The sequence below is a fragment of the Maylandia zebra genome, linkage group LG17, assembly GCF_041146795.1.
Source record: "Maylandia zebra isolate NMK-2024a linkage group LG17, Mzebra_GT3a, whole genome shotgun sequence".
Classification (NCBI taxonomy): domain Eukaryota; kingdom Metazoa; phylum Chordata; class Actinopteri; order Cichliformes; family Cichlidae; genus Maylandia; species Maylandia zebra.
Genome location: NC_135183.1, coordinates 33,286,780 through 33,314,420, shown reverse-complemented (window position 1 = coordinate 33,314,420; position 27,641 = coordinate 33,286,780). Strand labels below are relative to the sequence as shown.

The following is a 27,641-nucleotide window of genomic DNA, read 5'->3' as shown; positions in this document are numbered from 1 at the left end:
TCCCACAGATTCTCGACTAAACTGAGGTCTGGGGAATTTGGCGGTCAAGTCAACACCTCAAACTCGCTGTGATCCCGAAACCATCCTATACGATTTTTACTGTGTGGCATCCTGCTAATAGGGGCCACAGCCATCAGGGGATACAGATTCCATTAAAGGGTGTACAGGGTTTACAGCGGGGTGGGGGAACTCCAGGCCTCAAGGACTGGTGTCCTGCAGGTTTTAGATGTGTCCTTGAGCCAACACAGCTGATTTAAACATGTCTTCACGTCCTCCAGAGGCCTGGTAATGAACTAATCATTTGATTCAAGTGTGTTGAACCAGGGTGATATCTAAAACCTGCAGGACACCAGTCCTTGAGACCTGGAGTTCCCCACCCGTGGTCTATTGCAATGCTTAGGTATGTGGTACGTGTTAAAGTATCATGCACATAGATGGCAGGACCCATGGTTTCCCAGCAGAGCATTGCCCAAAGCATCCCACTGCCTCCACTGGCTCACCTTTCTCCCCATATTCCTTCCTGGTGCCATGTGTTCCCCAGATTGGCAACACAACACACCCGATCATCCATGATCCCCTTCTTCCATTCTTCCATGGTCCAGTTCTAATGCTCAGCATGGGCACTGTGACTGGTCTGCGGCTATGCAGCCCCAAATACAGACAAACTGTGATGCCCTGTGTTTTCTGACACCTTTCTATCAGAACCAGCATTACATTTTTCAGCCCTTTGAGCTACAGAGGCTCATCTGTTAAATCAGAACACACAAGCCAGCTTTCGCTCCTCCATGTCTATCAGCCTTGGCTGCCCACTGTTCCTTTCTTGGACCACTTTTGATAGATCCTGACCACTTCAGACCAGGAACACCCCACAAAAGCTGCAGCTTTGGAGATTCTCTGGCCCAGTCGTCTAACATCACAATTTAGTCCTTGTCAAACGTAAGCTTGCCCACTTTTCTAGCTTTTCTAGGAGGACAAAATGTTCACTGCTATATCATATCCACATCCGCTTAATTGCAACTTAGGTCACGGATCTGGCTACAGTTGGTGCCACTTAAGATAACAAGTCCACAATTCAGCCTTACTATTTTAACCACACTGGGGAGTAGAATATTAGTTATCCCAAAGGAAAACTGGCAACGCAGCTCAGGCGAGGACAGCGGGCTCGAAGCTTAACGACAAAGTTGTAAAATGTGATTCTTTACAACAGGCAGTAAACTGTTATAACCTCTCTTTTCATTTGTCTTCAAGCTGTCTTTGTCTCTAAATTGAAATAAAAAAAAACCCACCCTCTACAAATATAGAATTGCTAAATTATCATTTAACCCACATGAAACCACACATGCAAATAAAAGCATCTACTCTCTCTCTCCAAACAGCCCGCGTGTAAATATGCATGAAGCCACAGCTTTAGAGGAGAATTTTCAGCAGCAGGTGAAGCCTGCCGACACCACTGCCTACACGTCGATTCGCCCCGCAGAGAGAAGGATGGAAAAAGGGGAAAGAAGAGCTAAAATGTGTTCGGGGATCACAGGGAAATTAAGTTTGTGTGGAAAGGCTGATGGGAGAAGTAAGAGATGAAAACGATGAAGCAAGACAAAGACACTGCGGGGGAACGACAGAGAGGAGGGATTGTGCGAGGAACAGAGATAGATGAGTGAAGTCTCTGCTGCAGCTACCACTAACAAAATTCAATTCAGCTTTATTTATATAGCCCCAATTCACAACAACATTACTAAAAGTGAGTCTGGACGGGGGCACTTCACATTGTAAGGTAATGCAGGGAGAACCCCAACAATTACCCGTGAGCAAGCACTCAGCAAGCAGACAGGGTAGGAAAAAGGAAGAGAGAAGCATCCGCTTTCTTTCTTCAGGTGTGACCGTTAAAAGTGGGAGTGCCAAATGAAACCTACTGCGTCAACCACCCTCTCCCTTTTTGACTCAACTGCAACCTCTCCACTTCCTTTCTGCCTCTCCCCACCTTCACTGCTCTCTTTCAAGGAAGAGGAGGCGTGGCTGACCTCTATCTGCATTTCAGGCTCTCTTGAATCAAATTACAGCAAATTATGCACTCCTGATGCAGTGGCAAACGCATGTTTAAACACACGTACACACACCCACACACACACACACACACAGGAAGCATAAGTGAGCATAAGAGTTGGCAGACCCCGCACAGCACGTGGCAGTTTTTGACCTTAACAGACGCACATCTTCACACATGTACAAATGTAACATATTTGGCAGGTTATGGGTTTAGCATCTGACATCACATCTTGATGACGTGACATCAGCAAAAATACCCTCAGCCCACGCTCAGAAAATAAAATTAAAATTAAAATAAAAAACACACCCACAGCCTGCTTTCGTTTGCTCCGGGCCATGGCAACCCAGAGAGCAGTCAGGTCCACACTGAGGATGATGAAACGATGATGAAAACGTGATGAAACAAAATCCACCCAAAACAGCATCTGTGGTGTTATCCTGCCGCGTGAGTGAGTTGTCCGCCCCCAAAAAACATCAACAAAAAAACCAAAAATGAAGGTGTGGCTTTTATAATAAAAAAAAGGAAAGTGCTGCCTCAAGGTGATTTGAAATCAAATTGATGTGAGAAGTGGAGCTGCTACAACCACCAGCTTGGCTTAGTTAAATTTTTTTTTGTGTGCGTGTATGTGTTATCTCTCTGTCAAGAGATTTAAAATGAGAGAGTTGCCTGAAGCCACAGCCCTCAAGCCCGATGATGTGCAGACACTGGTGGGATTTGTGCTGACTGGGAAGCAAAAAAATAAAAAATAAAGATGCAGTTTCTGCAAAAGCAGACAGAAAGGGAGAAAAGGTGAAGGACGGCGAGGCTGACGAACAGAACGGCTTAAAGAGAAACAAAACAATGAAGAGACTGGATGAGAAGGAGAAACTAAAAGAGGGAGGGTGAGTGAATCGAAGAGGGAGGCTGAGGAGATAAGCAGCCAGTCAGACTTTATAGTGGATCTCACTTAGCATTGTTTGCCCGTGTGTCAGCTTGAGGGGAAAGGAGATCCTCCCTGTCGGTTCTCAAACACTTACACGCTGACCATGGAGCCCGGGGAGGAAAGAAGGGGGGACAAAAGCAAGGTTAAATCAATCACAGCGAGGCAGAAAAAGAAAAAAAAAGCACTTGAGAACTTTTAAGAATGTTTTCAGATTATATCTCACTACTATGCACATTTCTGCATTTGAGTGTGGAAACCAAATTAGCACAAAGAACCTGTCAAAATGAATGAAACACACTAACAAAGAATGGATTCCAACGTTATATATAATATTAGCCGTAATAAGGAGATGGCAAGGACCCATACAGGTAGTGACTCTAAACTGACTGTAGAGTAGAAGAGTGAGGTTCTTTATATGTTACTCCTGTGATGGTCTGGTAACCCGTTCCCTCATATCTCAGTTTCTTAATAAGACGCCTCTATGTTCTCTCCAAGCTTGATAAACCGATTGTGCAAATCAATTTAAAGGCAACTGTCACTTTTGTGGTCATTTAAAATACACCGTCAGGTAAGACGGGCATTTCTAGCACCTTCCCAGTCTTAAAGGGTTTTACTCTACAAACCACATTCATCCACTGGCACTCAGATATTCATCCACAGATTCTTTATATGCAACACTTTGTTTATCAAATGCTGACAGATGTATTGAGAGCAGCTTAGGATTCAGTGTCTTGCTCAAGGACACATCAACATGCAGACTTAGCCACGGGCTTAAGAACATGGAAAGCAAGGAGATCGTCAGACTGTAAAGTCAAAGTCAACTTTATAGTCAATTCCGCAATATGTAAAGGAAAGAGAGAATCGCAGTTCCCCCAACAGACAGTGTGCAACTGAAACAAAAACAAACCAAAGAAATGTAATAAAGTAAAATTAAACAGAACAATATGGAAATATGAATATGAAAATAAACAACAGGCAACTGTAGAGATACAAATTATACAAGGTATATTAAAGCCTATATACAATTATTGGTGTGTATAAAGTTGTGACTTATAACAAGGTTATTATCTTCCACAACTAGAACTTATGAACAAATGTAACTGTAGATAATTAATCATCCAGCACCTTGTTGCTAATTTGACCAAAAAAAAAAAAATTGCCCTGCACACTGATGTACATCAATTTTTTCGTGAAGTTAGTGATTAAGGCTTTGACTATACTCCACTGCAGTCATGCACACCTGGAAACCTGTCAGGTCTCCAGGTGTGCACAGTTTTTTGTACATATCACACATCTTCTACAAACTTGTGAGGCACGGTTTGAATAATACCTCCCATTTGTAGACTCAGCATGCATCAAAGTGTTAAAGTGCTGGTATCATACCATTTGATACTGCCTTTTCATAGTGGACAGCTGGTGCTTGTCACCTCATTAGGAAATATTTCCCCACCCTGCCCTGATGAAAAGCATGTTGTTCTTAATACGTGTAACATCTCAGCATGTACACATGCATGAGATTGCACAGATAGGACTGGTGACAAGCACAACAATATGAGCATACATCCGCAAAGGCATGTTGTTAGCTTGGTGAGAGGGGATAACCCGGAGTCTTTGAATATTCAGTGAGCCATGAGCAACCATATGGAGGTTTTCTTCTTAGTTAAACCTGCTGGTTTGTTTCACGACAGTAGCCCGGGAACAACTTTTTATTGCACGCAGATGCGTCTTGTTTTGAACAGCGATTTGTTGTTAAGGAAGCATGCCGCCACAACATCGCCACCAGCAAGACAAAATTGTAGGTTGAAAGCCATGACACAAAAGCTCTCAGACAACGAATGAACTTCCAGCTGCCACAACGCACACAAACACCACCTCTGAGCTAAAATTAAAGTTATTGTTATTGCTATTCCTCTCGGTAGTATGGCTCTATCCCTACGTCCCGGCACTAAATAGTGGCAGATTCCCGTCAAATGACCTGATGACCTTTTCAAAGAATCACTGACCCAAAAACCCACTGCACTCTTGGAGTCACAGCTCTAATATTCAAAATGAAGATAAATAAAGCACTTTGTGAACCACTCCAAGACAGTAACATTTTTCCTGCCACACCCATTCTAGACACCAAAATAACTCAAATCTAACACATATACAGTATTGTGCAAAAGTCTTGAGCCACAGCTTTTCTTTATATTTTGATAGGAAAATAGGAAATACATGGAGCAATATTTAAACATACAAACATACAGAGATATACAGTATATAAGGGGAAAACAGAGCAGTCTTCAGAAGTAGTTCTTCAGGCTTCTTGACGGCTGAGTTTAGTTCTGTTCTCTGTCAAGATTATCCCATACTACTTCACTAATGTGTGCCAGATGGCTGATAGTGTTCCATTGTGTTTTCCTATCCAGGTATGTTTTTACGCTATTTGTGATTTGTGATCATGTTATAAAATGAAGCTGTTGCTAATCAGGTGTTTTCCAGATGGTGTTGCATGGTGAGTGTCTGTCAAACTGTTTGACAGACAGTATGTTCTGTGCTAGTAGCAAAGTGACTAAATATACCTTTTGAAATTACCAGAAAGTCTATGTCCTTGGTAGCTACGACTGTATATATAAGAGAGGCTGTAATCAATACTGTAATCACTGATAAATGTACTAAAAATGTGGGAAGAATATGAGCAAGTAATGTTCTCAAGTTCACTAGAGCTATAACAACAAGGGCAGCCAGGAACTAAAAACAGATTTCACTGTTTCATTTCTGTGAAAAACCACAGCCTGACCTTTTCACAGACATATACCCTTGTATATGTGTGGCATCTGAAATGCACCTAAAATATGGATCTGTACAGATGGCGCAAGGTGTTAAAGTACGCTTAAGGTCAACAGAATCAAGAAATTACTATGGACAGGAAGGGTTCTCCTTCATCTGATTAACAAAGCTCAGCTCACACACACACACACACACACACACACACACACACACACACACACACACACACACACACACACACACACACACACACACACACACACACACACACACACACACACACACGCAGAGAAATCAAAGATTGAGAAGACTAGAATCAAAGGAAGGAGGACCCTGAAGACAAATGTCAGTTGGGTTAATATTGGCTTTAACTTTTGAAGCCATTTTTTTATCTCATTACCGTTCGTAAGTTTCCCATTAGTGTTCAGGCTGACCATGCACATCCTTTGGAAGCAGAATATCAGTCAGTCATGGAGAAATTACCCCATGCTGCTACCACTGAATGCTAAGCCTTCTAGAAGATGCACTAACTGGCATGCAAAGAAAAAGAGACAGACAAACGATGTTAGACGGAGGGAAAGATGAGAATGTTGATGATAGGGCTGCAGCTAATCATAGAGTTGGAGACAATTCAAGCAATTATGGTACTTGTTTCCATGTCTACCCAACCGCCAAGATTTTTATTTAGTCTAGTTCACTGCAAACATGATTTTAAAAATGCACACACACAAATAAAACAAAAAGAAAAACACAGAACAAAAATTTAGAGACAGACTAGCATTTCAATTCTGTGTAGCCATTACTCTATACGTTCACTTCACATCCTGGCCCAGCAGTCCTCATTCAGCTCTCCTCACGAGACATAAAACAAAGAGCTCAGTGACAAGTAGAGACAGAGAAACTGTATAAGAGAGGGGGGAGAGAGGACTGAAGCATCAGTGAGAGATCTGAGTCAGTGAGGAGTGTGTGAAAAGCACGGGAGTGGATGAAAAGACCACAGTGTCGGCTTCATGCGTTCAAGTGATGGGGCCACAGGGTGCAGGTTTTGAAAGACGTGTGCTCAGATTCACTGCGTGCGGTCAAGACATGAGAAGAAGTGCTGACTGCACAGTCACACGGGCAAAATGCGTGCATGCGTGCATACGGCGTGCTGGCTCAAACACACCCATGCAGTGACAGACGGTCATAGCCTCAGAACACAGCCAGGGCATTTGAAGACACTTCACAGGAAGTGGCAGCGTGGTATAACTCTGAAACACACACACACGCGCGCGCTTGGAGGATCCACTCAAGGACACACAGATGGCAGGTGCTACACAAATACAAGCCACTGGAGCATGCCTTATTATCAGCTAAGCCAGCCAGCTAGCTATCCAGTCACTGCTTCTCAATAAGAGCTCTGAATATGTCAGCTTCCCTTAATACGGGCAAAAGAGGAGCTAAGCTAACAACTTTAAGGAAATCCTGTGAAGCAGGACGTGCAGCCAAATCAAATGGAGACCAGGGAAATGAAGGAAACGCAGGGGATGCGTGAAGGATGGGTAGTTTAATGATAGGGGTGGTAGAAAGCAGGTATGAGCATGAACAATCAGTGTTCAGACTAGTGTGACACTGGACAGACAGCATGTCTCTGCCTTATGCCATTAAAAATATTGAGTTTTAGACTCTTACTTTGAATTTTAATTTTGAAGATGTGAACTACGATCACTAAAATTGTAATGTGAATTATGTTATCCACCAAAACTATGCCTATGCAAATAGTGATTCCAGTGCTATAAAAATGTGCTAATATCGGAGTGTTTTTCCAACAAAAATGATGCTGCAGGTGAAGTAAGATGAAACCCACCCCCGTGATGTGTCATACCAATCCAGGCTCATCCCAGGATTAAAAAAAATATGAGGAAGTGATGCTTATAAATAAACTTCTGTTGCCTTCAACATAGTTGGTCATATCCTTTATGCATACATCTAGACACAAAATTATTTTTTTTTAATTTAGCAGTGCAGCAATGTCAGATTCTTCGAAAAGATGGAAGTCAGGAAACATGATGGATGGATTTATTCGTTCTGCCTTCGATGTTGCACATTATTTACCAAAAAGTAAGAAAGAAAATAAAAAGGCTGAAAATGAAATATCCTATATATGCTTTAGGCCAGGTTGGGATTGCTTCTGTTTCTAAGGTGGGCAAGGTTAGAAAGGTTTGGACTTCTCTGCTTAGACTGCTGGCCCCATGACCCGGACTCAGATGAATGAATGGATGAATGATAAAATGGATGAATGAATAGATTAAAAATTGTGAAATCAAAAACCTTTCAAAAGGGGAGGGAAAAAAATCCAATATGAAACTAGAAATCTCTTTAGATCTCTTTATAGAAACCTCTTTGAACTAGCTGCTCCTCCCCTAGACTTAAAATTTTCATGAGTAAACGGGTTCACTGCTTCTTAAACTTTTCTTTTAACATATTTTACACAATAATTATGTATTTTTATGCAAATATTTATACAACCAAAACAAATCATCTGTGGCATTAGTTCATATATCAAACAAAAAGGATCAATCCAAAAGTTCATGTGACTGTAAGAGAACAAGCCATTTAACAGAGCAAAGTATGGTGATGTTTTGCCAACTACCTACACAGTAAGGGGAATATGCAACCTACGTTACTAATGGCTATCAAGTGTGCACTGGTCATGCTGGTAAAACGTGGACGAGATGAGGAAGGTTTATTAATGGCTAATGGTGGATTAGAAAGGGAGTATGATCAGTCATAAGTAGAAAATGTCTCAGATTCAAGGCCACAGTAAATGGTGTGAGATTTGTGTAGTTCTTTTACTTCCTTTGGTTAACATCCTTCTCACTCACAGCACACAGTAATCACACTGTTTACACAATTATTCAAAATTTAGCTGGATTTAGACACTTTTAGAGCCTTTCAACACCCACTCCCACAAAAATAGAAACAACTACAGCTGCTAATTTGTGACCAGAACTCACATCTGTCCCTCTCTTTCCACTTGTACCATAGGCCAAGTTAGCGCCCAGGATATGTTGTGTGAGACCTAATTTCCTCCATCTGATCATTTTAATCATAAATATGGCCCCAAAAAAAATCGCGACAGCCAGATGCCAGTAGGGCTGAACGATTATGGAAAATAATCTAATTGCGATTTTTTGCCCCAATATTGCGATTGCGATGCAATATGCGATTATTTTTTAAGGTCTTTGTCTTCTGTATTATTAAACAAAGACAAGCAATACATCATATAGTATGGCCAATACTATATTACATTAATTTTAAACTGTTCTTTCCTGGAAGACAGACCTCTGTTATGATGACATGAGGTGATGCATGAATTGATGACTGACATTTTTATTTAACTTCTTCAATCACAACAGTATATTTGAACATACACAATAGTTTATTTTTAGCTTACAAACATCTGAGCATAAAGTGCTGACAAGGAACCCTGGTGTAAACATTAAAATGAAAGTCAGTGCAATGTGCAGATTGCAGAAATATACATAAACAAAATCAGTGGCTTTACCACACTCAGTTTTTCGACATCTGTGAACTACTAGACAGTCATTCAATTAAAAAATAATATTAAATAAATAAAACTAATAAATAAAAAATACACACATCTTACTGATCTCTGCAGTCAGTAACATTACACATAAAGTGCAAACATAATAGCAATTGTATAAACACACACACAAACACGCCTTTAAAATTTAAAGGCGTGAAATTGGACGGTCTAGTTCTGATTAGCGTCACCGCTGTCTCGGTGGAGTTTAATAAACTCGGCCGTCTGCTTCTTGCTATCTAAAATATAACCAGACACTGGTGTAAATTCTCGACTGTCTCATACTTCTGTTTAATAAGTTTTCTGTTTGACGTTTAGTCAGCTGTGTGAAAACCAAGGAGGAACCCACCCGGGGGATTAATAAAGTTTTATTTTATCTAATCTAATAACTTTAATCTCAGCCAAACCGATTTACTCACGAACAAACAAAACACTGAAAAAAGCCCAACAATAACATTTTTAGGTTGTCTAAGTGACTTATATATTACGTTTAACCCGAGCAGCGAAACTCCGCGGTGATCTGAAAATGATGTGCCGGGAGTTGTGCCGTTCTCGGCCGCATCAGTAACCCTCGAGCTCCCGGCTAGCTGTCGAGCTGGTGGGTAGCAGACGCCTCTGAAAACGTCGAAGCACTTTTGCAAATATGGGATATCTTGATAAACCGAGCAGATATTTGATGTTTACACAACTACTTTCTCGCCTGAAAATATGTTAAAAGTTTATTTTGTGACCCAGAAAGATTAGTATGAGTAATTTTAAAACTTAGTAGCGGCCGCCATTGCTGGAAACTGGAGTTTGGTTGGGCCGCGCTATGAATTCTGGGATATGGTAGTAATTTGGACAGCCTTCGGCGCGTCGCTGTGACGTAATCGGTCTACAAATGCGGCCTCAGGAGGATGCAGCCCATGAATTTGGACATGTCCAGAGTATAATCGCAGCCTTTGCGGTTAGAAAATTGCACTTGATCATGTCGCGATATTATCGCAAATGCGATATATCGTTCAGCCCTAGATGCCAGTGACCGAAGCCTTGAATATTCATTACTGAAGGAGCTCCGGAGCACAAACCCTAATACACCTATTAATGTCAAAATATATCACATCCATGGACTCGCAGCAACACAGCACAAGCAATTTAAAATGATCAACAAATATTTCATTCAAAAGGGAACCACGAGGAACAATAGGGATTATGGGGAAGTCATAACTGCTGATCAAATAAAACAACATCTAATCTGCTGTATGGGAAGTATGTTACTGCCAAAAGTTGAGAACTATTTCTCTGACAGAGTAACAGTCTCCAAAAAGCTGTTACAGTTTACAACCCCAAAGGCCTCTACACAAAGAGGCATTCAACAGTTGCGCTTGTAAGTACAGTGCGCTCTACGGGGAACTGCGAATTCCTAACACGAGCGAAAGTTTAGAAGCTTTGCCACAAGACCCCGTAAAGCTCAGCGGGGTAGAAAAAGAGCCGAGGCAGCCATTTGAGGTGGTGAGACTACAATGGAGCTGAACTAACAATGACAAGATAGCGACAGCGGTGAGGAGCAACTGAACCAAGAAATATGACGAGCGAGGCATCTGTCATCCAGCCCGCGCATCAGAGTAAAAATAAAGTGTTTTCATGTGATGTGCATTCTGCTTTTCCGTGAGCCACACAATGCGGGGAATGAATGACTTGACTCTGTCCATTTCTATATTAGCCCCGACTGTCATTTTTTCCAACGAAGAGAGGCTCACGCTGAAAACTGCAAGATGAGGGTTGGATTCTGCACTGACATCTGCAACAACTTAGATCGATAACACACACACAAACGCGCGCACAAGCAAATAGACACGCCAGCAAAAAGAAATATGGGGCAGAGCGATAAATAAAAGTTCTTATATGTTTACTATAACACTTTCTTGTGAGGAGAGTTTATAAAACTACAGAAGGGAATCTGTATGTGTGTCAAATGGCCTTTTATAGGAAATGGGTTTCCTTCCCTTTTTCTCTGCTTTAGTCGCCTCACATGGGGCTTTCAGGAAGTATAGACCTCACGAAAAAAAAAAAAAAAAAACTCTAAAAGTAGTAACTAGTTCCTCAAATTTGTCTTCACCGTCATTCAGAGCTGAGAACCGAAAAAACAAAATTGCTATTGAAGATGGAGAGACGCTCTGTTTGGCTCTGCACTGCGATTCAACGTTGAATGTATGGCCTATGTGTATGGTGAGCTTATGTGTGTGTCTGTGTGGCCGCACGTGGTCAAACATTCCTGCGGGGCTAAGAGGTTCAGCTGTCGTCAGGACTATTTTCCTGTGCGCTGCATGCCATTGGTGGATCAAGGAGGATTATTCCTGGAGGTTGGGAAACTTTGGCCTCGGTTAGATTTGGAAAAAAAGAAAGAAAGAAAAACACAGAGAAAAGGGACAAAACGGCCATAGTATGGAGTGATTTCTTTAATGAATCCAACTTGCGGTAATGAGACTGAATCGGTGCTGTTGTTTGTCAAAGCAAGCCACGTAGGAAATCACACAAGCCGAGAGCTACGGCGACTGAGAGGCACAGGAGGAGGGCTGCGGAGAGAGTCTCGAGCCACCTTGCGCTGTTCGAAATAATTAACCAATACTCAACTGTCACACAAGAAAATCCCTTGTGCCTGCTTTGAATTTTTTCGCTTTAACTCGAGGAGCTGCTTCACACTTTGCCCTAATCTTGTCCATTACTGCGACTACATCGGCGCGAACAAAAGAGGCCGCTCTCCAATTTCTCTCAACCTGTCAGGGACCCCAAAAATGGATGAGAATCCCAATTCCCCTACACATCCTCCAGAATAAATTGGTAGTAGAGGGAAGTCTGACCATGGAAGCCAGCTAATTCAGAAGCAGCGGTAAAGACAGAGACAAGCTGAGAGACAGAGAGTGAGGGTGTCAAACTGATGGCTGTGCTCAGCCAATTTGCTTGTGCATGCGGTCCACGCAGGCAAAAAAATCAATAGAGTAGAGTAAGAAAGTTGGAGGGGGCAATGGGGGAAAAATATGTCCCACTTTTCTGATTTAGGTCAACAGCAGTCGTGTGCGCCCTCCAAAGCTGTCGGTAATTAAATGAAACTAGTTAAAAAGTCGGCAGGAGCCCTGAAATGGAAGGCAGATGAGGGATGAGAGAACGGGGAGGGACGAGGCTACAGTGATTAATCTCATCTTTGTTTTTCTCCTCCCACAGTTGTGGTTGAACACAATTATACAAAGTAGAAAGGTAGCCTCATTTGTGCGCCCATTCGGCGCCTGGCACTCCTCAGGGGGAGAAAGTATAAAGATTCTAATGAGCTACAGAGAGTGTTCCTTAAACACAAAGGGGCAGATAGGGACACACTGGGACTGTGCTCCGCCAGCCTTGGCAGCTCAACTCTGAGGAAGAACTCCATGCGGACCGAAAACTGACAGCCCATCAACCATCGCATTCTCCGTCTTATTTTCTGTGCCTGACTCTCCACAGTTTACCCGTATCTGCCTTTCGCCTCACATTCTCCTGGTGCCTGGTAAAGCCTGGCAGATCATACATGGGACATATTAAAAAAAAACAAAAAAACAGTTTAGAGCAGTAGTTTCCAAAACACGGTTCATTCCCCATAGCCAAGAGTTATGCAAAGCAACTTACTATAAATTGTAAAACTGAGCTCTAATATCAAAAAGTACATGCACACAGACTTTTTTTACAAGCTGCCTACTATCTGATCTACTGGACATTTACATTCTCACAAGCATATTTGTCTGTGACATCTAGAAAAGTTCAGAGTTGTGGGTTGCATTTGAATATGTGGTTTATGATTTCCAACTCCACCCACTGCTGCATGCTCAAGCATGAAGAGCACCTGGTGTAAGGCCCGGGTGAGACTCAAGTGGTTATACGTAGTGTGATCAATGACAAAAGCTGACTAATCGATCTACAGTATAATCACATTACCACAGCTGAATCCCCATATGCGTTACTTGCTTGCTCCTAGGGTTTGTCAAATTCCCCCTTTGCATTTGTCTTGGTTGCTTCGCTAGCAGATTACTGCAGTTTGCATGAAAGACACTGACTTATCTGCAAAAACCTGCCAACTACTTGCTAATAGCTAGTCACACTAGAGACCACTTGCCTTCAAAAATAAAGGTTGTCCCTTTTGAAACACGTAGGTTTCAGCATTAAGGCCCAGCTTTTACTTTCAAGGTGAATGGTTTCCATTTATGTGTCATGCTTTTTCATGGTTCACAACCACTAAGTGGTTAGTTAGCAAGTATTTTCAGACAAATGAGCATCTTTCATGCAAATTGTCTGCTAATCTTACGAAGAACGCAATCGGTACATCACCTTCCTTATGACTGATCTCACATGGTGACAGCCAGCAACCCTTCAGCACCTACTCACCAAATATATGAGGAAAACACATTTTTCCCCAAGTGGCCGGAGGTTTCCAGGGGGGTGCCAACTGGTCTGTGGCCCATGTGACTGAGGCCTGAGGATTTATATGGGATTAAAACATTGACTGTTTTTTTTTAATATCCATATTCCATCTCTACTGTAAGCAAACATGAAATCACAGATACCAGCAAAACAAATTTAATATTTTTAAGCCAAAAGCCTAAATTTGGGAATTACATCTCCAAAGAGAAACTAAATTATCCAACAAATTGATTTATTGTTATATGCCTACATTATTTTTACATCCATGCCTGCTGTTGTGCGTCTACCGTTTCGACCACAGTCACAGCCAGCCACTGCTGCCCAGCTCCTAGTACTAGGAGGTAGGGATGGTAAGGTTGCTGCTACATTAGGACAGCCTGTGCAAAGAGGATTATGGCTGCAGTCCAGATGAGGGTCCGGGGCGGGGGTGTGACACATCACCACTGATGATGCCTGGAAACATTCCCCTAAAAATCAATGGCTTGGCCTCAGCCCATTCAGTCAGCACCATTAGCAGAGTAACCTCTGGACTGAAAACAAGCTGAAGTAGATGCAGCTGCACTGTGTTGCAAAATATCCAATTGGGTGCACTCCTGTACCTGTAAACACTGGAGCTTAACCTGAGCTGAATTTTGAATGGGTTATGATTTATTTATGCGTGTCTCGCAGGTTGCCGTCCACTGATCAAAAGCCTGTTCAAAAGGAAACAGCTGAACATTTGATCACGATCACAAGCCACGACGTCCTTCTTTTTCGTGCTTCAGGAGACAGCATCGGCAGCCATACTACAACATATGTTGTGTGCAGCGCAACACGCTCTATTTGTGCGGCGGTATTTTTAGCATTCCTATACTCATTATGTCAGCAGCAAAAGCACAGCAGAATGCCCAGGCCGGTATGAGTGAAGTGAGAAAGGCAGGAAGACAATGCTCAGTCCTGCTTGAAGTCGGGCATCTGCTCAGCTAAGCACATGTATTGTGGCTGTGAAGAATGTGCTTTGCTCCGATTAAGTTTCTTTTTTGATGGCGTTGGAAAACAAATACACCTCGCTCCTCTGCTGTAGCCGTGCATCAGCGAGCTCCTGAGGTGCTGAGAGGTGTGTAAACAAAGAGGATAGGATTCATGTTTCAAAGACGAGAGACATAACTCACTGATGTCAAGATTATCCTTTTTTTTTTTTTACTCTTTCAAGTTTGACTAATGAAACAACATAAAAGCATCTTTCTTCAAAAAAAGCTCAAAGCTCTCAAAGAGTGGAAGATGATACTGAGTCCTGTGATGACCATTCTGCTCAAATTGGGACCACTGACAGCTCATTCGGGTCTGGATAAATAGGGTAGGGATGCATAGCCCAAAAGACACCTCCATTATTGAGCCATTAGGAGCAGAGGGGTAAGGACTACAGGAGTAAGAGAACACCACAACTGACATAACCAGCAATAAAGACACCAGCAAAACAATTTATAGTAATTATGATTTTTACCAATAAATAGCTGTATAAATATCACATCTATCTGCACCATTTCCATGGCTTCAATGCCTGCTTTTAACAAAAACTGCTTGCCAGCAAGAACACCCAGGGGCTTCACAAAAGGAGGTGCTGTAGGATCACAATTTGTGCTCGTGTTGTGTACATTGCCAGTGTACATACAAACAATTACTCTTTCTGTCATGTCACCTCCTTTGCTCCGCACTGAGCCAGCTGCCTGAGGTGTCCATCCGGCGCCGTCATCCTTTCTGAGTCCGACTCACAAAGGCTCCCACAGTGGGGAGGTTTCCTTTGCGCCCCCCACCCACCCCCGCATCACACCCACACAATAGGGGATCCATTTCAACCGCTTTTAGCAGGGTCACTTGCTACTTTTAGTTCTCAGCCCTCCCTCCCCTGAGGGTGCAAGTGGTGGAAGGAGGAAAATAAAGACGCCAGGTGGATGCTTGGGAGTGAGGTCAGGCTTGTGGCACACAGTGGCCCTTCGAGCCAGCCCCGCCGTGGCTGGATGTCTTTTTTTGGTAAAGCTTTGCGGGAGGAAAAGAAGCTGATACCACAGCCTGGAGCGACCATGATGCCTGGTTTCAGTGCTATATTGCAGAGAGGTTTGGCTTGTGACCTTGATCAAGGTAAAACACATTACAAAGGACATTCTACTCTGGGCCTGTTGGGAACCAATCATATACATCTTAATACACTTAATGGGCAAAAACACTCGGCCACACCTATTAATCTCTGAATTAATGTGTTTTCAGTCCCATGGCTGCAATGAATAAAAATGAAACACCTAGCGCCTCTACAAGCATTTATGAAAGAATGGGACATAGTGCATTAAAGTCGCCAAGCCTCTGACATTAACATCAGCACTAAAACTGTGCTCCAGGAGCTTCATGGCATGGGTTTCCATGGCTGGGTAGCTCCTCTAGGTGTGAGGTGTAGGTCGCCCAGCACTTCTAGTCATACAGTGTATGCAGGGGTTGGCGATTTGGTCACAAGATCATATGAACAATCTTTTGGGGATAAATCACGACTTACAATCTGAATCACAAACACTTCTCTAACCCAAGCCCATATAAGCTAATCTTGTTACTCAGCAGTAACTACTTCCTGATTTTATTTTGCGATAACCCAGACAAGTCCCTATTGAAATGAATTAGAAGAGCACAACAGCTGCAAGTTCAGTGTCCTTTGGGATGTTGAAAACAAAATGTTAAAAAAATAAAAAAATAAAATAAATTACCAGTTAAATCTGTTGAAAACAATTGTTTAGAAAGGTGTCTTTTTGAGTGTTTTGCCTAACCTAGCATACACATTGTGTCATGACACAAAAAGCTTACATCACACAGGTGAAAAATGCGATTGTGTAAGTCGAACAAGACAACAGGCCTAAAGTTTCCCAGTGTTACACAGTTACGACTATTAAAAAACAGAAGATTGGATTCTGTGTGCTGGGAACACGGATATTCAGGATTCTTTCAGCTCACAGATCTCTGCATGCTGTTTTTACCAGAGGGGCTCTAACTGGACGTGGAGGTGTGTTACTTTAGGAAATTACAAAAGAGGAATTTATCAACTTACGAAAAATAAGGCTTTAAGAAGGGAATTCACATGATTGCGTCTTTGGCTGGACTTAATCTCACAATAATGATTGAGAGCAAGAGGAAACAACATGTGAGCTTTTCCTTACAGAGCTTTAGATCTGCTGGTGGGCAGATTTTGGTACCTTTCCTGTCTTTATGCCAAGCTAAGTCAATTAATTAGAATGGCATCAATCCTATTAACCGACTAAATGATTACCAACACGTCACACTTTCTTCTTTAATATGGCTCAAAATGCATACACTATTGGGAGAATTAGTCTGTATCCATCTTCTCTGCTTCCAGCAAGCCAATTTCAAAACTACTAACTTAACTTAAAGGACATCAAATGCCCCCTTCAGGTCTTGCTTAAATAACGGGAGAAGAAAAACTCAGCCGAATGAATCAAGAGAAGGAATCCTCTATGTAACTTCCAGAAAAGGAACACAAGGAAAGCAGATCAATCCTACAATGCACCACAATGCCAATCTTCAGTGCTGCTGGAGGAATACTGAAAAGGCCTCATTCAATCAATGATGAGAGGCAGGAAGAATGAAGACTCTTGGTCTTCTCCCCCCAGACTGAAAAAAAAAACTTCAAATGATCCAGTAGTTCTAATGTTTTTGGGGGTTTGTTTGTTTTTGGTTTTTTGGTTGTTTGGGTTTTTTTAGGGGGAGGGGTTTATTAATTCAAAACGAGTGTTTAACCGAAAACACATTTTCTCCTTCAGCGTGGTTTGAAGGCTTTCCTCTTAGCTGGATAAACACTCCAAATAGTAACAGTCCCTGAAGAGGACTGAAAAGAAGAGACAGAAAAGAAAAGTGAACTGGGTCGCAGTTGGTAGTTTAGTCAACCTGATGAATTAAACAGACCCTCTGAGGCAATAACACTCTACAACACCCACACAATTAATTTTGTAATTCAGAAGAACTAGTCACTTCTGAAATAATCCTGTTTTTTGGTAGCTTTGTCACCGAGAGCTGGAGTTTATCTCATTTCAAACTCGCAACCCCTCGGAGAGTAAGGAGTTTTCTTCTTTGACATCTTTCTGGCTGAAAAACCATTCCCGAAATACAATATCCACCTTCTGCTTCGATAGAATGAAGTTATTTCAATCAGCTAAAGAGAACTGTGCTGGAAAATGAAGAAAAAAAATCAATTGCAATCAACTCAAACACTTGAGTCTTCAAACTGACAAAAAAAAAAAAAAAGTGGGTAAATGAGCGTCGATGGGCTGCAATGAAAAGCCCTTTAGAAAGTTAACCTGACATTAAAAGTAGCTTTTCTGTGTGCAAGCAGAGGGAGAGGAAGTGAGCTGATAGAGTAGAGGTGATGAGGACGGGCGGCCAGCCAGCGCGTCGCATGCAGCAGGTTGACATGCACAGGCGAGCCGGGCCGTCATCTTGACGGCGCACCCAGAGCAAGAAACAGACTGCTTGCACGCACACACACACACACACACACCACCTTCAAAGGGGACAAAGAGCAAACGTAGAATCTGTACATGCACTGATTCAACCTGAGAAGGGTGTGCGCACACACCCAACACCAGCACAAACAGATACATTGAGCAGGTTAATGAGACATCTAAGAGAAAGTGAAGTCGGAGAGGGCTGGCCAGAAATCAGTGACAGCAGCAGCTGATCCTCCCAGTGTGATCTTTCCAAAGACAGAGGAGGGAACGGCGATGAGGGGAAAGCAGTTCAATCTCACAGAGGGCACAGAGGGCTCTATACTGATCAATGCCACTGCCACAGCTCTTGACCCCACAGCCAATATGCACTGCTGGTATGACCTTACTTGGGAGTAGGTGTGCATTTTCATGGCCAACCATGAAACTGAAGCATGTACACTAAATATAAGCCCCCCCCCCCCAAAAGAACAAACAAAAAAAAACAAAAACAGGAACAGGTACCAAGGACATAAAGAGAACAGGCTTAATGGGACAGAAACCAAAGTCAGGGAAACATGAACTTACCATCTGTCTACCTGCTACTGTAAATACATTGCACTCAGAATGAACTCGGGCAGAGATTCATCCTGAATCTGGGGGGTATGCAACATGCGTATTAAATAAGCTCACTTTTTTTTTTGCTACGTCCTCTGAGAAAAGCTCATGTCAGATGTTTATTAATGTCTGTGTATTTGTGCTACCAAAATAAAAGGTCTACAGAAGAAATTTGGGTTAGAATTTCATTACACATGAATGTGTCTTCCTGTGTGGCTAGAATCGGGCCTCTTTAATTAGCACTTTCATACTGTGAATCTGCACTGTGAATTCTGTAACACATTTAGATGGAGCTGCTAAACTATAAAGTTCCCCGAGATCCATTGCCTACATATTTTTTTTTAAACTGTTGTCCTTTTGTAAAGACAAGACATAAAAAAGCCACCCACTGAACTACTAAGTTACATGTTAAAGCAATCCAAAGATTGACAGGTCTGCTGTGCCTAGCTACAGTTGCTATGTTAGGGCAACCGCTGATGAGGTGAGGGATTTAGCGAGCAGTCACCTGATAAGTTTATATGCACAGCAGCAGCCATCAATCGGGGTAATGTCCTTTGATCTCTCTACAAGTGCAACCATAAAGATTTGTACATTTTGCTTTGACAACTTCAAAAAGAGCAGTTTGCAGCCTTTTCAATGCTTTTCTTTTTACGCTTCGATGAACGGGGAACATGTTTAAGAGGATTTGATGGAGAGACAAGCATGTAGCACCACAAAAGATGTGTAGCATCCGCCGTAGCATCCGCTCTACTGCAAAGCCTGAGGGACACTCATACTGATTTATCATATTCAGAGTTCCAGTCCACAGAGGCGGCTGCTGCAACCATGCACCAACAAACACAAAGCTCCATACGAAAAATTACACACATAAGCCCACAAATATGTATGTAACACCAAATGTACAAGACACAGAGGAGCACAGAGGAGCACACAGTAGCTGGCGATATCTGGGACAGGCGAGAGCGGATTCATATGGAAGAGAGATAAAGGTGAAATAGACAGAGTGAAGTGAGAGAAAAAAGGAAGCCAGACTGCAAAGGAATGAGTGAGCAAGTTAAAAAAAAAAAAAAAAAGAAGCAGAAAATGAGATAAGGGTCATCGCGGCGCAATCTGCTGTCTCTGAAAACAACTCACTCTGCAGGAATGAGCAGGAGACTGCAGGGATGGCAACAGAGAAATAGATACAAAGAGGGAAAATAGGCATTGAAACGACTTCAATTCAATACAGACAGACACCCAGAAGCACTTCCATTTAATTAAGGCAATACAAGAAAATGGCAAGAGGAGCGAGAGAGGGGACAGATAAACCCAGCGAGGTTTGGGAAGTGCGCATGAACGCCCAGTCAAGGTCATGTAATGACGTTCAACAGCTTTCAGCCTGAAGACCTTTCACCTCCCCGTCACTGTCTCACTCCACAACACTAATCCTGACGGACGCTGTGCTGATAAACTCCTAATAGTGTCCTTGACAACCTAAGCTGGACGGTTCATCAGTCCTTGTGTTATTCCATCTGTAATATACTGCAGCTCAATAGTAATACAAAATAGCTCTTTTTAAATCATTTAATTTCATTATTTTATCCAAGTGATGACAGCAACTCGCAAGTCCAAAAACAACTCTACCAGACGCCATTCCAAAGTAAAGCAAATAGAGAAAAAAAGGGGCAGACTTGGGAAAATGAGTACTGGACCAAAACACTCTGTGTGACCCTCCTGTGGCTGTACACCTACGAGACACACACACCCACCCACCTACCCACTGGATAATTAACAGGGTATAAGTAAAGACAGCAACCCACACCCATTAGCTCTGTTTTTCTAAAGTCCTTTAAGCATACCATGACACTTTATTAGCGATCAATAACACATTTAAAGATATGAGATTTAACCCGGGCAGACCGCGACTGCGATTTTATTAACGCATTAATAATAAAGCGAGTGGTTTTTAGTAACTTGAGGGGCAGCACAAGCAGCTACCAGTTACCCAAGGTTTATTTGAAAACGGAAGCCTTGTGGGCATTATAATGCGTCGGGGCGGCCACACTAACACTCACAAATCAATGTACACTTCCTTTACAGTCAATACATGCAAGCCTGGATTACAGCCACAGGACACAGATTGCTCATGCTAGTCAAGTCCAGGCGATGCTTTTTCTGCAGCAAATGAGCATTAAAAAAAAATAAAAATAAAACGAGTGTCTTTTGATGCATAAACAGCTCTTCTCACCTGCCAATCACTATGATTGTCACAAGCCGACACCCTTCGTTTATGAAAATGGTATGTCAGTCTTTTTTTTTTTTCCGCCTCAGCCCACACAGATGATACAAACACACACACCCTCCCCATGCTGCCTCTCCTGCAGGAGGGCTGCTGATCAGTTAGGCTGCTGAATTTCTAATAGGACATATCCTATTAACCTCACTCACACAGGGATCACGAATTGATATCAAGGAAGGAGAACCGCATCAGGCCTGCTGGAAAGGCAGAGTATTTCCCAGCCAACCGTGATGCTTTTATCTTAATACAATAATAATAATAATAATAATAATAATAATAATAGCTTCTTCTAAAACAAAGAAAATCTATTAGCAGATGTTGTTTTTACTTGACAGATGTCTGATTTTTTGCATTTCAAATATCACACAAGTAGTCAAAGACAAGCACTGTTACCATATATCTAAATGGGGTGAAGAAAACAGTCAACATAAATCAATTGTAAGAGAAAGATGTAGACAATTTTACATTATTACTGCATTATTATATTATAGTATAAAGAATATTAGTCCACAGACAAGTTGATGAATTAAGTGCCAGTATAAGTAATAGCCATTATGATGACCATGTGTGCTCTGGTTAAAAAGAAATCGCTTGACCACCTCTAAGCAAAAGCATCATCTCTTTAGAAGCATCATCCCTTTAAGTATCCCAGACTGTCAGTGGAGTGGAAATCCATGAGAGCTACCCCACCACCACCACCACCACCACCTCCTTCAGCTACCTCTCTCATCACTGTACATGGATATGGACAATTACAGCACACTGGCTTGTCACCCACACCAGTGGGATTCGCAAGAGTATCTCCCCCACTCTGTGTGTATGATGAAGAAAAGCCAAAAGGAGGTAAAATCTTGTCACTTCTAGAACACAGAACAGAGATCAAAGAAACGTCTCTGTTTCCTGTGTTCGGCGTTGCAGAGTAGAAACAAAAAGACTGCTTTGTGGTTTAATGGGGACTCCATTACAAATACAGCAAGGTTTAATTGAAAAATACACAGGAAGAATCAGTGGTGGCATTTCTCACATCCTGGTCTATGTTTGTGTTACAGTGGCTATTATCTAGGTAAATAGGTGAGGATTTCTTTTTCCGTCTCTGTATGCATAAATCTGCATTCAAATATGTGCAATCTGCTGGTATAGGAGATGATTTTGTTACCGGAAGCTGTCTGGTTTCTGCCTGCAGTGTGAACAGTACTGATCAGTCACATTTTAGCAACTTCTGACCACAGTATGGTGGAAGTCATGGCCTAGATATCTGTTAACCGTAAATGTCCTCGCTACACTGGAAGCCCTGAAATGCTGGCGGTTGTCCCCAGAGGCTAACTCATTAGACGATAGCCGATGGGCTCCCAGATTGGTGATGAATAAAAAGCTCATTGATTCCGTCATGCGCCACATGTCCATGTAGATTTATTTACCCTTTGCATCGTGCACACCAGAGAACAGATTGTGTCTGGATTTTTAACTCTTTTTGTTTTATTTTGTACATATGTTCAAATCACTAGGGAGCCTCCCATGGTCTCCTCGTGTGCTAAATGATTGTCTTGGACGAGTACGTGTGCAAATTTGCGTGTTTACAGGGGAAGGGGTGCTATCTCTGCAGATGGAGGCGAGGCAGCGGGCAAGCAAGCAATTACAAGCTGGTTGGCTTACACCTCCCCCCACCGTCACCCATACATCGCCCTGGGGCTTGCTTGCATTAAGAAATCATGGGTATAATGGTGGAATGGGCCTCAGGGCCCCCTCCAAAACAACCTGCTAATCCCCTTGTGGTGATGGGAGGGTGTTGAATCTGGGGGTAACAGGGCATCCCGGCCGCTCCGACAATGAGTCCACCCCTGACACGCGCCAGCGCCCTCAACCACCCATCGCTTCACACCGCACCTCCTCCAACCACCCCAATCAACTACAGCAACATCCTCCCGAGGGAGGAAACAAGCGATGTCAGCCACGGGAGAGGAAAACCCCCCAGGCCCAGCGTCGCCCCTCCATCTCAGCTGGGCCTCGAGCAGAAACATTCAATCAGATCACTGCGCCTTTCTCTCTGCATCTCCTGGCTGTTTTTGTGCCACAGCACTCAAACAAAGGATGCACGCTAAATCGAGCTTCGCCAATCAACCTCTGGTAGAGAATTCAACTTGCACAAACAGATCCGAAGCAGCTCGTTAAAATGGTTTAATTATGTATCCAAATTGTGATGAGCAATGACACGCTTGATTGGTTGTATCAGAGGGCCTTAATGAGGAGAAAGGCCTCACTCTGTCTGAGAATTAACATGACGTCTGCTCTCGCTAAACATGACACAATGCAGCCTCCAGTGCTCTCTCTTTCCCTCGCTCTGTCTATTCAGCGACTGAGTCAAAGTGTGTTTGTCCTGGGCGGCATTCGTGACAGATTACTCTTCATCTGCTTATGGAGCGTCGGACAGACTTCCTCGGGTAAGTCTGTCATCAAATATTCGGTTTAGCTTAAATCAACGCCATAATGTCACACCACCTCTTATTTCTTTCAATGGCAATCTCATCCTGTTTACCAGGAACCTGTGCCATCTCTGTGCTGAGATCTCTGACTTCCATATATAAAGAGATTTTTCCTCTTTGTTCAGTTTAGTGTTTCCCCATCCCAGCCCCAGCAAGTCCATTTAGAAATCATACATTAACATCGTCTCATCAATCTTCCAACCTTCTAGCTTCAGGTTAAAAACCAGTAATCATCCCGCTGGTGGGCTAATGGGCACATCAACTCGCCGAGAGTCCATTCATATTTCATGAACGGCAGTGTCCCCCCATCTTCCCCGGGCCCCGCTCAGCTTGTAAGGCAAATCGACATCAAAAGCGTCAACCTTCCAATTAGATGGCGAGACATTCTGATCTCATCTCAATTTGGCCCGAGATCAAATCTTCCCACAAAGATCCAAGGAATTCCGAGCCCTTTTAGTTAGCCAGCCTACCCTGTCAAACGGGGAGAAAATGTTCACTGAAAGCACTTGGAGGAGGAGGTCGCATTAAAAAATGCCTAACGCAGGGACCTTCCTGTTTAGATATCGAGATATCACAGCAATTCCAACAGCAACAGTGTTCAAGAAAGGTGCTAGGGGAGTGTGGTTGAAAACAAAGACCAGATGTGAAAACATGACGTTAATCCTAGTGAGGTGCGACTTAGAGCAATGGCACTTCAGGCAGTGTTTTGGGAAGACCTGTGTAAAGCACCAGATGTTCCTCCTGGCATGAATAATTTGGACAGTGATTCCAGGTGGGCATCAATGGCCACTTCACAAATGAGGCTATTTTGCCGTAAGATAAGCATCAAGTTATCCTTTTGCCCCGCAAAATAAGTGATCGATGTGAAGACCAGCTGATTTCATATATTCTCTGTTATTTGTAAAAACAATGCAGCAAAGACACTAAGCTACAAGAAGTATATATAGTCTAAAAGCCTTAGAAATGCCTCAGCTCCTCAGACAGTTTTTTTCCACTCTTTTCTCTATATGAGGTCAACGAGAGAGGATTTCCCTAATATGGTCACATCACCCACGCAGCTCTGTTAGCACAAAAGCCCCACCCACCTGTTGTTAAAACACTTGTTTTTACAGAAGGAAACCAATCAGAAGAATGCTGGTTTAACAGGAGGGAGAAGGGAGCTTTTTTACCCAGGCAATGGATTCACTGCAGCAAGGCCCAGAGGAAAGTAAATAAGAATTACTCTGAGTTGTCAGTCACAAAAGGCTTCTCCAGTAGACTCCAAGAATAAAAATACGGAGCTGGAAATAAAGGAAAACAGCCGCCCTTCTTCTTTCACTCCTCTAAGGGTCACTATATGTTACAGAAAGTGAAATTCTCATAGTGTGGCAACCCTATCTAACACCCCCAACATTCACACCCAGTATGCGCCTGTAAGCAAAGTTCTTTCTTCTATATCTTTCTCTTTTGTTACGCAGCTATTCCTGTCACCATCCCTATAAAAGGTCAGCCTTCCATCCCACCTTTGACTGTGACAGTTGTGAACCAATATAAACACATATTTCCTTCCAACAATGCAAGGAAAAACCTCTTTTAAACCCCCTCTTTGTTGCTCAATAGTTTCTCTAAAGTCTGTCAGTGTCTGGAGGGGATATCACTCATTCTGTTGGTTCGAGCGGGTCAATAGAGAGACTAAAAACAAATCAACCTGCCCGAATCTCTGACTGCGACCGCTTAACCTGCTGAAGCTGCAATTATCATAACTAAAAGCAATCTGTGTCAACCTTTCTTGTGTGCGTGTGTGTCTGGCTCTTCAAACCTGAATTTCACAACAGGAAATCAGCACAGTTCCTTCCTTGAAAAGGATCAGGCCACACAGAAGAGTGCCTCTGCTAAAACAAGTCTTAGAAAATAAATCTCAGCCAATTAATGGGGTCTTATTGGGAGTTATCGAGGAAGAGGGTGTGTGTGGGTGGGTGGGGGGGGGGGGGATCAAAAACCTTAATCCAATTAACAGGATGCCCTCTAGCAGCGGAGGGACAATACAATAGTGAGTATTTAGCTTTCAAAATAAATGCCCTCCATTTATCCAGCCAAGTGAACTTTGACAGCATGGAATGGGTTTAAGTAGCTAAATGGAATAAATCTATTATGTGGTATAAAAAAGTTTAAAAAAAATAAAATGATGCAGGCTAATGGTTCTGGACACTCTACCCTGCACGTGATTAAACACATTACAATATAACTGCAGAGTGAGGAAGGTCAGATATTTAGCACTTATGAGGGCAGGGAAGGGAAACTAGTAGAGCACTCAGGTGACCAGATCACAAACGTGTGACATGGAGAGGTCAAAGGCCAGTTTCTGGTTCGCTGTGCTTCACTGATTTCAAGTCCAGGTGGCAAAAAGCACCCATAGCACCCACAGTGGGATTTCTGAACACCTCAGACAACATTGAGAACCAAGGAAAGAAGGCATGATATGAACACACTGAGTACCTGTGCTTAACAGATCACAGTTTTATTACTTTGAATGGGTTGGCTTGCTTTAGTTGCAAAAAAAAAAAAAAAAAAAAAAAACAACTCAAATGATCGTTGGCTCCCTTTTACACAGACTCAACCAGAGCAACACACACAGACAGAGGACAGTACAATATCTCTAGGGAATATTATTATGAGACATTTAAGCCGCCTCTCAGCGGCCGCATCTCAATAAGATGCCCCACCACCACCCTCACCCTCTGGATTTTTTTTTCTTTTTGCGTTTGAATCCAGGCACAAGACGAAAATTCCTGCCACACCAACAGGGAAAAGTCTGTGTGGGGTTTTCTTTCCTTTGCCACATTTGGCTTCGTTTGCTTTGCTGTCGCTTGTTTGTCTCACTTCACTGTTTGATCCAAGAGCCCCCCCTCCGACAGTCTGAACAATGCGCACTGTACGACAGGCTGCACACATTTCCAGGACTTCTCAAGGTCTGGGACAATCTCCGTGGTAGAAAAAGCATCAACAATAATAATAACAATAATTTTAACCCCCCGTTCGGCTTTCTTTCGAAGAATTTCTAGATGCTGGGCAAAGCACACACAGACAGACATATAGCGACTGGCTGTGAAGCAGCTGATTCCCCCCACCACCACCACTGAAACAGACAGAGCCTGAGCGAACACACAGCAGTAGTGAAGTCAAAATAGCTCGCCAGTTCACATCCTCATAATGAAAATGGGAAAATAGGGCAAAGCGCGAGCAAGACTTAAAAATATCAAAAATGTGGCATTTGGCAAATCAGGAGGAGAAGGAGGAGGGGGAAGAAGAGGAGGGGGTGAAGCGGGCAACCTTATGCTTTGCAATGTGGCAGTGAGATGAAATCCAAGCTCCCATCACTGGGTTGTTTGAAAGAGAGCGCTCGCCTCGTGATAAAAACACAGTCATTCGGTCTCTAACTGCGCCGGGAATCAGCATCCAAGTACAGCCACTTCACCACCTCCCGTGCGCACATTAACACATGCCCTTACAGCTGAACGCGAGTGAAAGCAGTTTATTTTTTTAGAGGAATATGAAGGCAAATTAAACTTACCGACGCCGTATTTCTCGTGTTCTGTAGGTATCCACATGTTTACTGTCGGTAAGTTTAAGTGAGTGGTCGGAATAGCAGCGAAAAGCAAGGTTTGGGTTCCGTGTAACGCATTCTACTGGCGTGCTTTCCTCCGCTCTGTAGTAGGAGTCATTGTTTAGGTTACAGCAAGAGAAAGCGCCTCAGCCGCCGCTGCTGCTGCTGCCGCTGCTGCTCGTAGTGGTACGGAGACGCGTTGCCTTTAGGTTCTGTGGGAAATGTGACACCCGGAGAGGTCAGAGCACTTTGGAGCCCCCTGCGAAATTATTGTTTGTTATGGTCGGAAGATTTGGAGAAAATGAACGCTGTTCGTATTTAAATACCAGCATTTTCATACTTTTTAGAATGATTAAGCTTTAGCAGGCTGTATTTGTAGCCCAATGCCCTGTTCAAAACTGTCACGGCAATGGGTTCAATCGGGGTTGGAGCTAGTTATTTGTCAATCCTACTGACAGAGCAATAACACATTCATTGCT

General features: G+C 42.9%; 1 protein-coding gene across 4 annotated transcripts in view; it reads right to left on the bottom strand.

The window, feature by feature from the left end:
- Positions 1-27,340, bottom strand: part of dock4b (dedicator of cytokinesis 4b) — a 142,482-nt gene extending 115,142 nt beyond the window's left edge. For all 4 annotated transcript variants that reach the window (XM_014409623.4, XM_014409626.4, XM_014409624.4 and 1 more), the window contains exon 1: positions 27,130-27,340. In XM_014409623.4, coding sequence (XP_014265109.2) covers positions 27,130-27,166 — 37 coding nt within the window. In that variant the 5' untranslated portion in view covers positions 27,167-27,340. The remainder of the gene's footprint in view (positions 1-27,129) is intronic.
- Between the last annotated feature and the right edge of the window lie 301 nt (positions 27,341-27,641).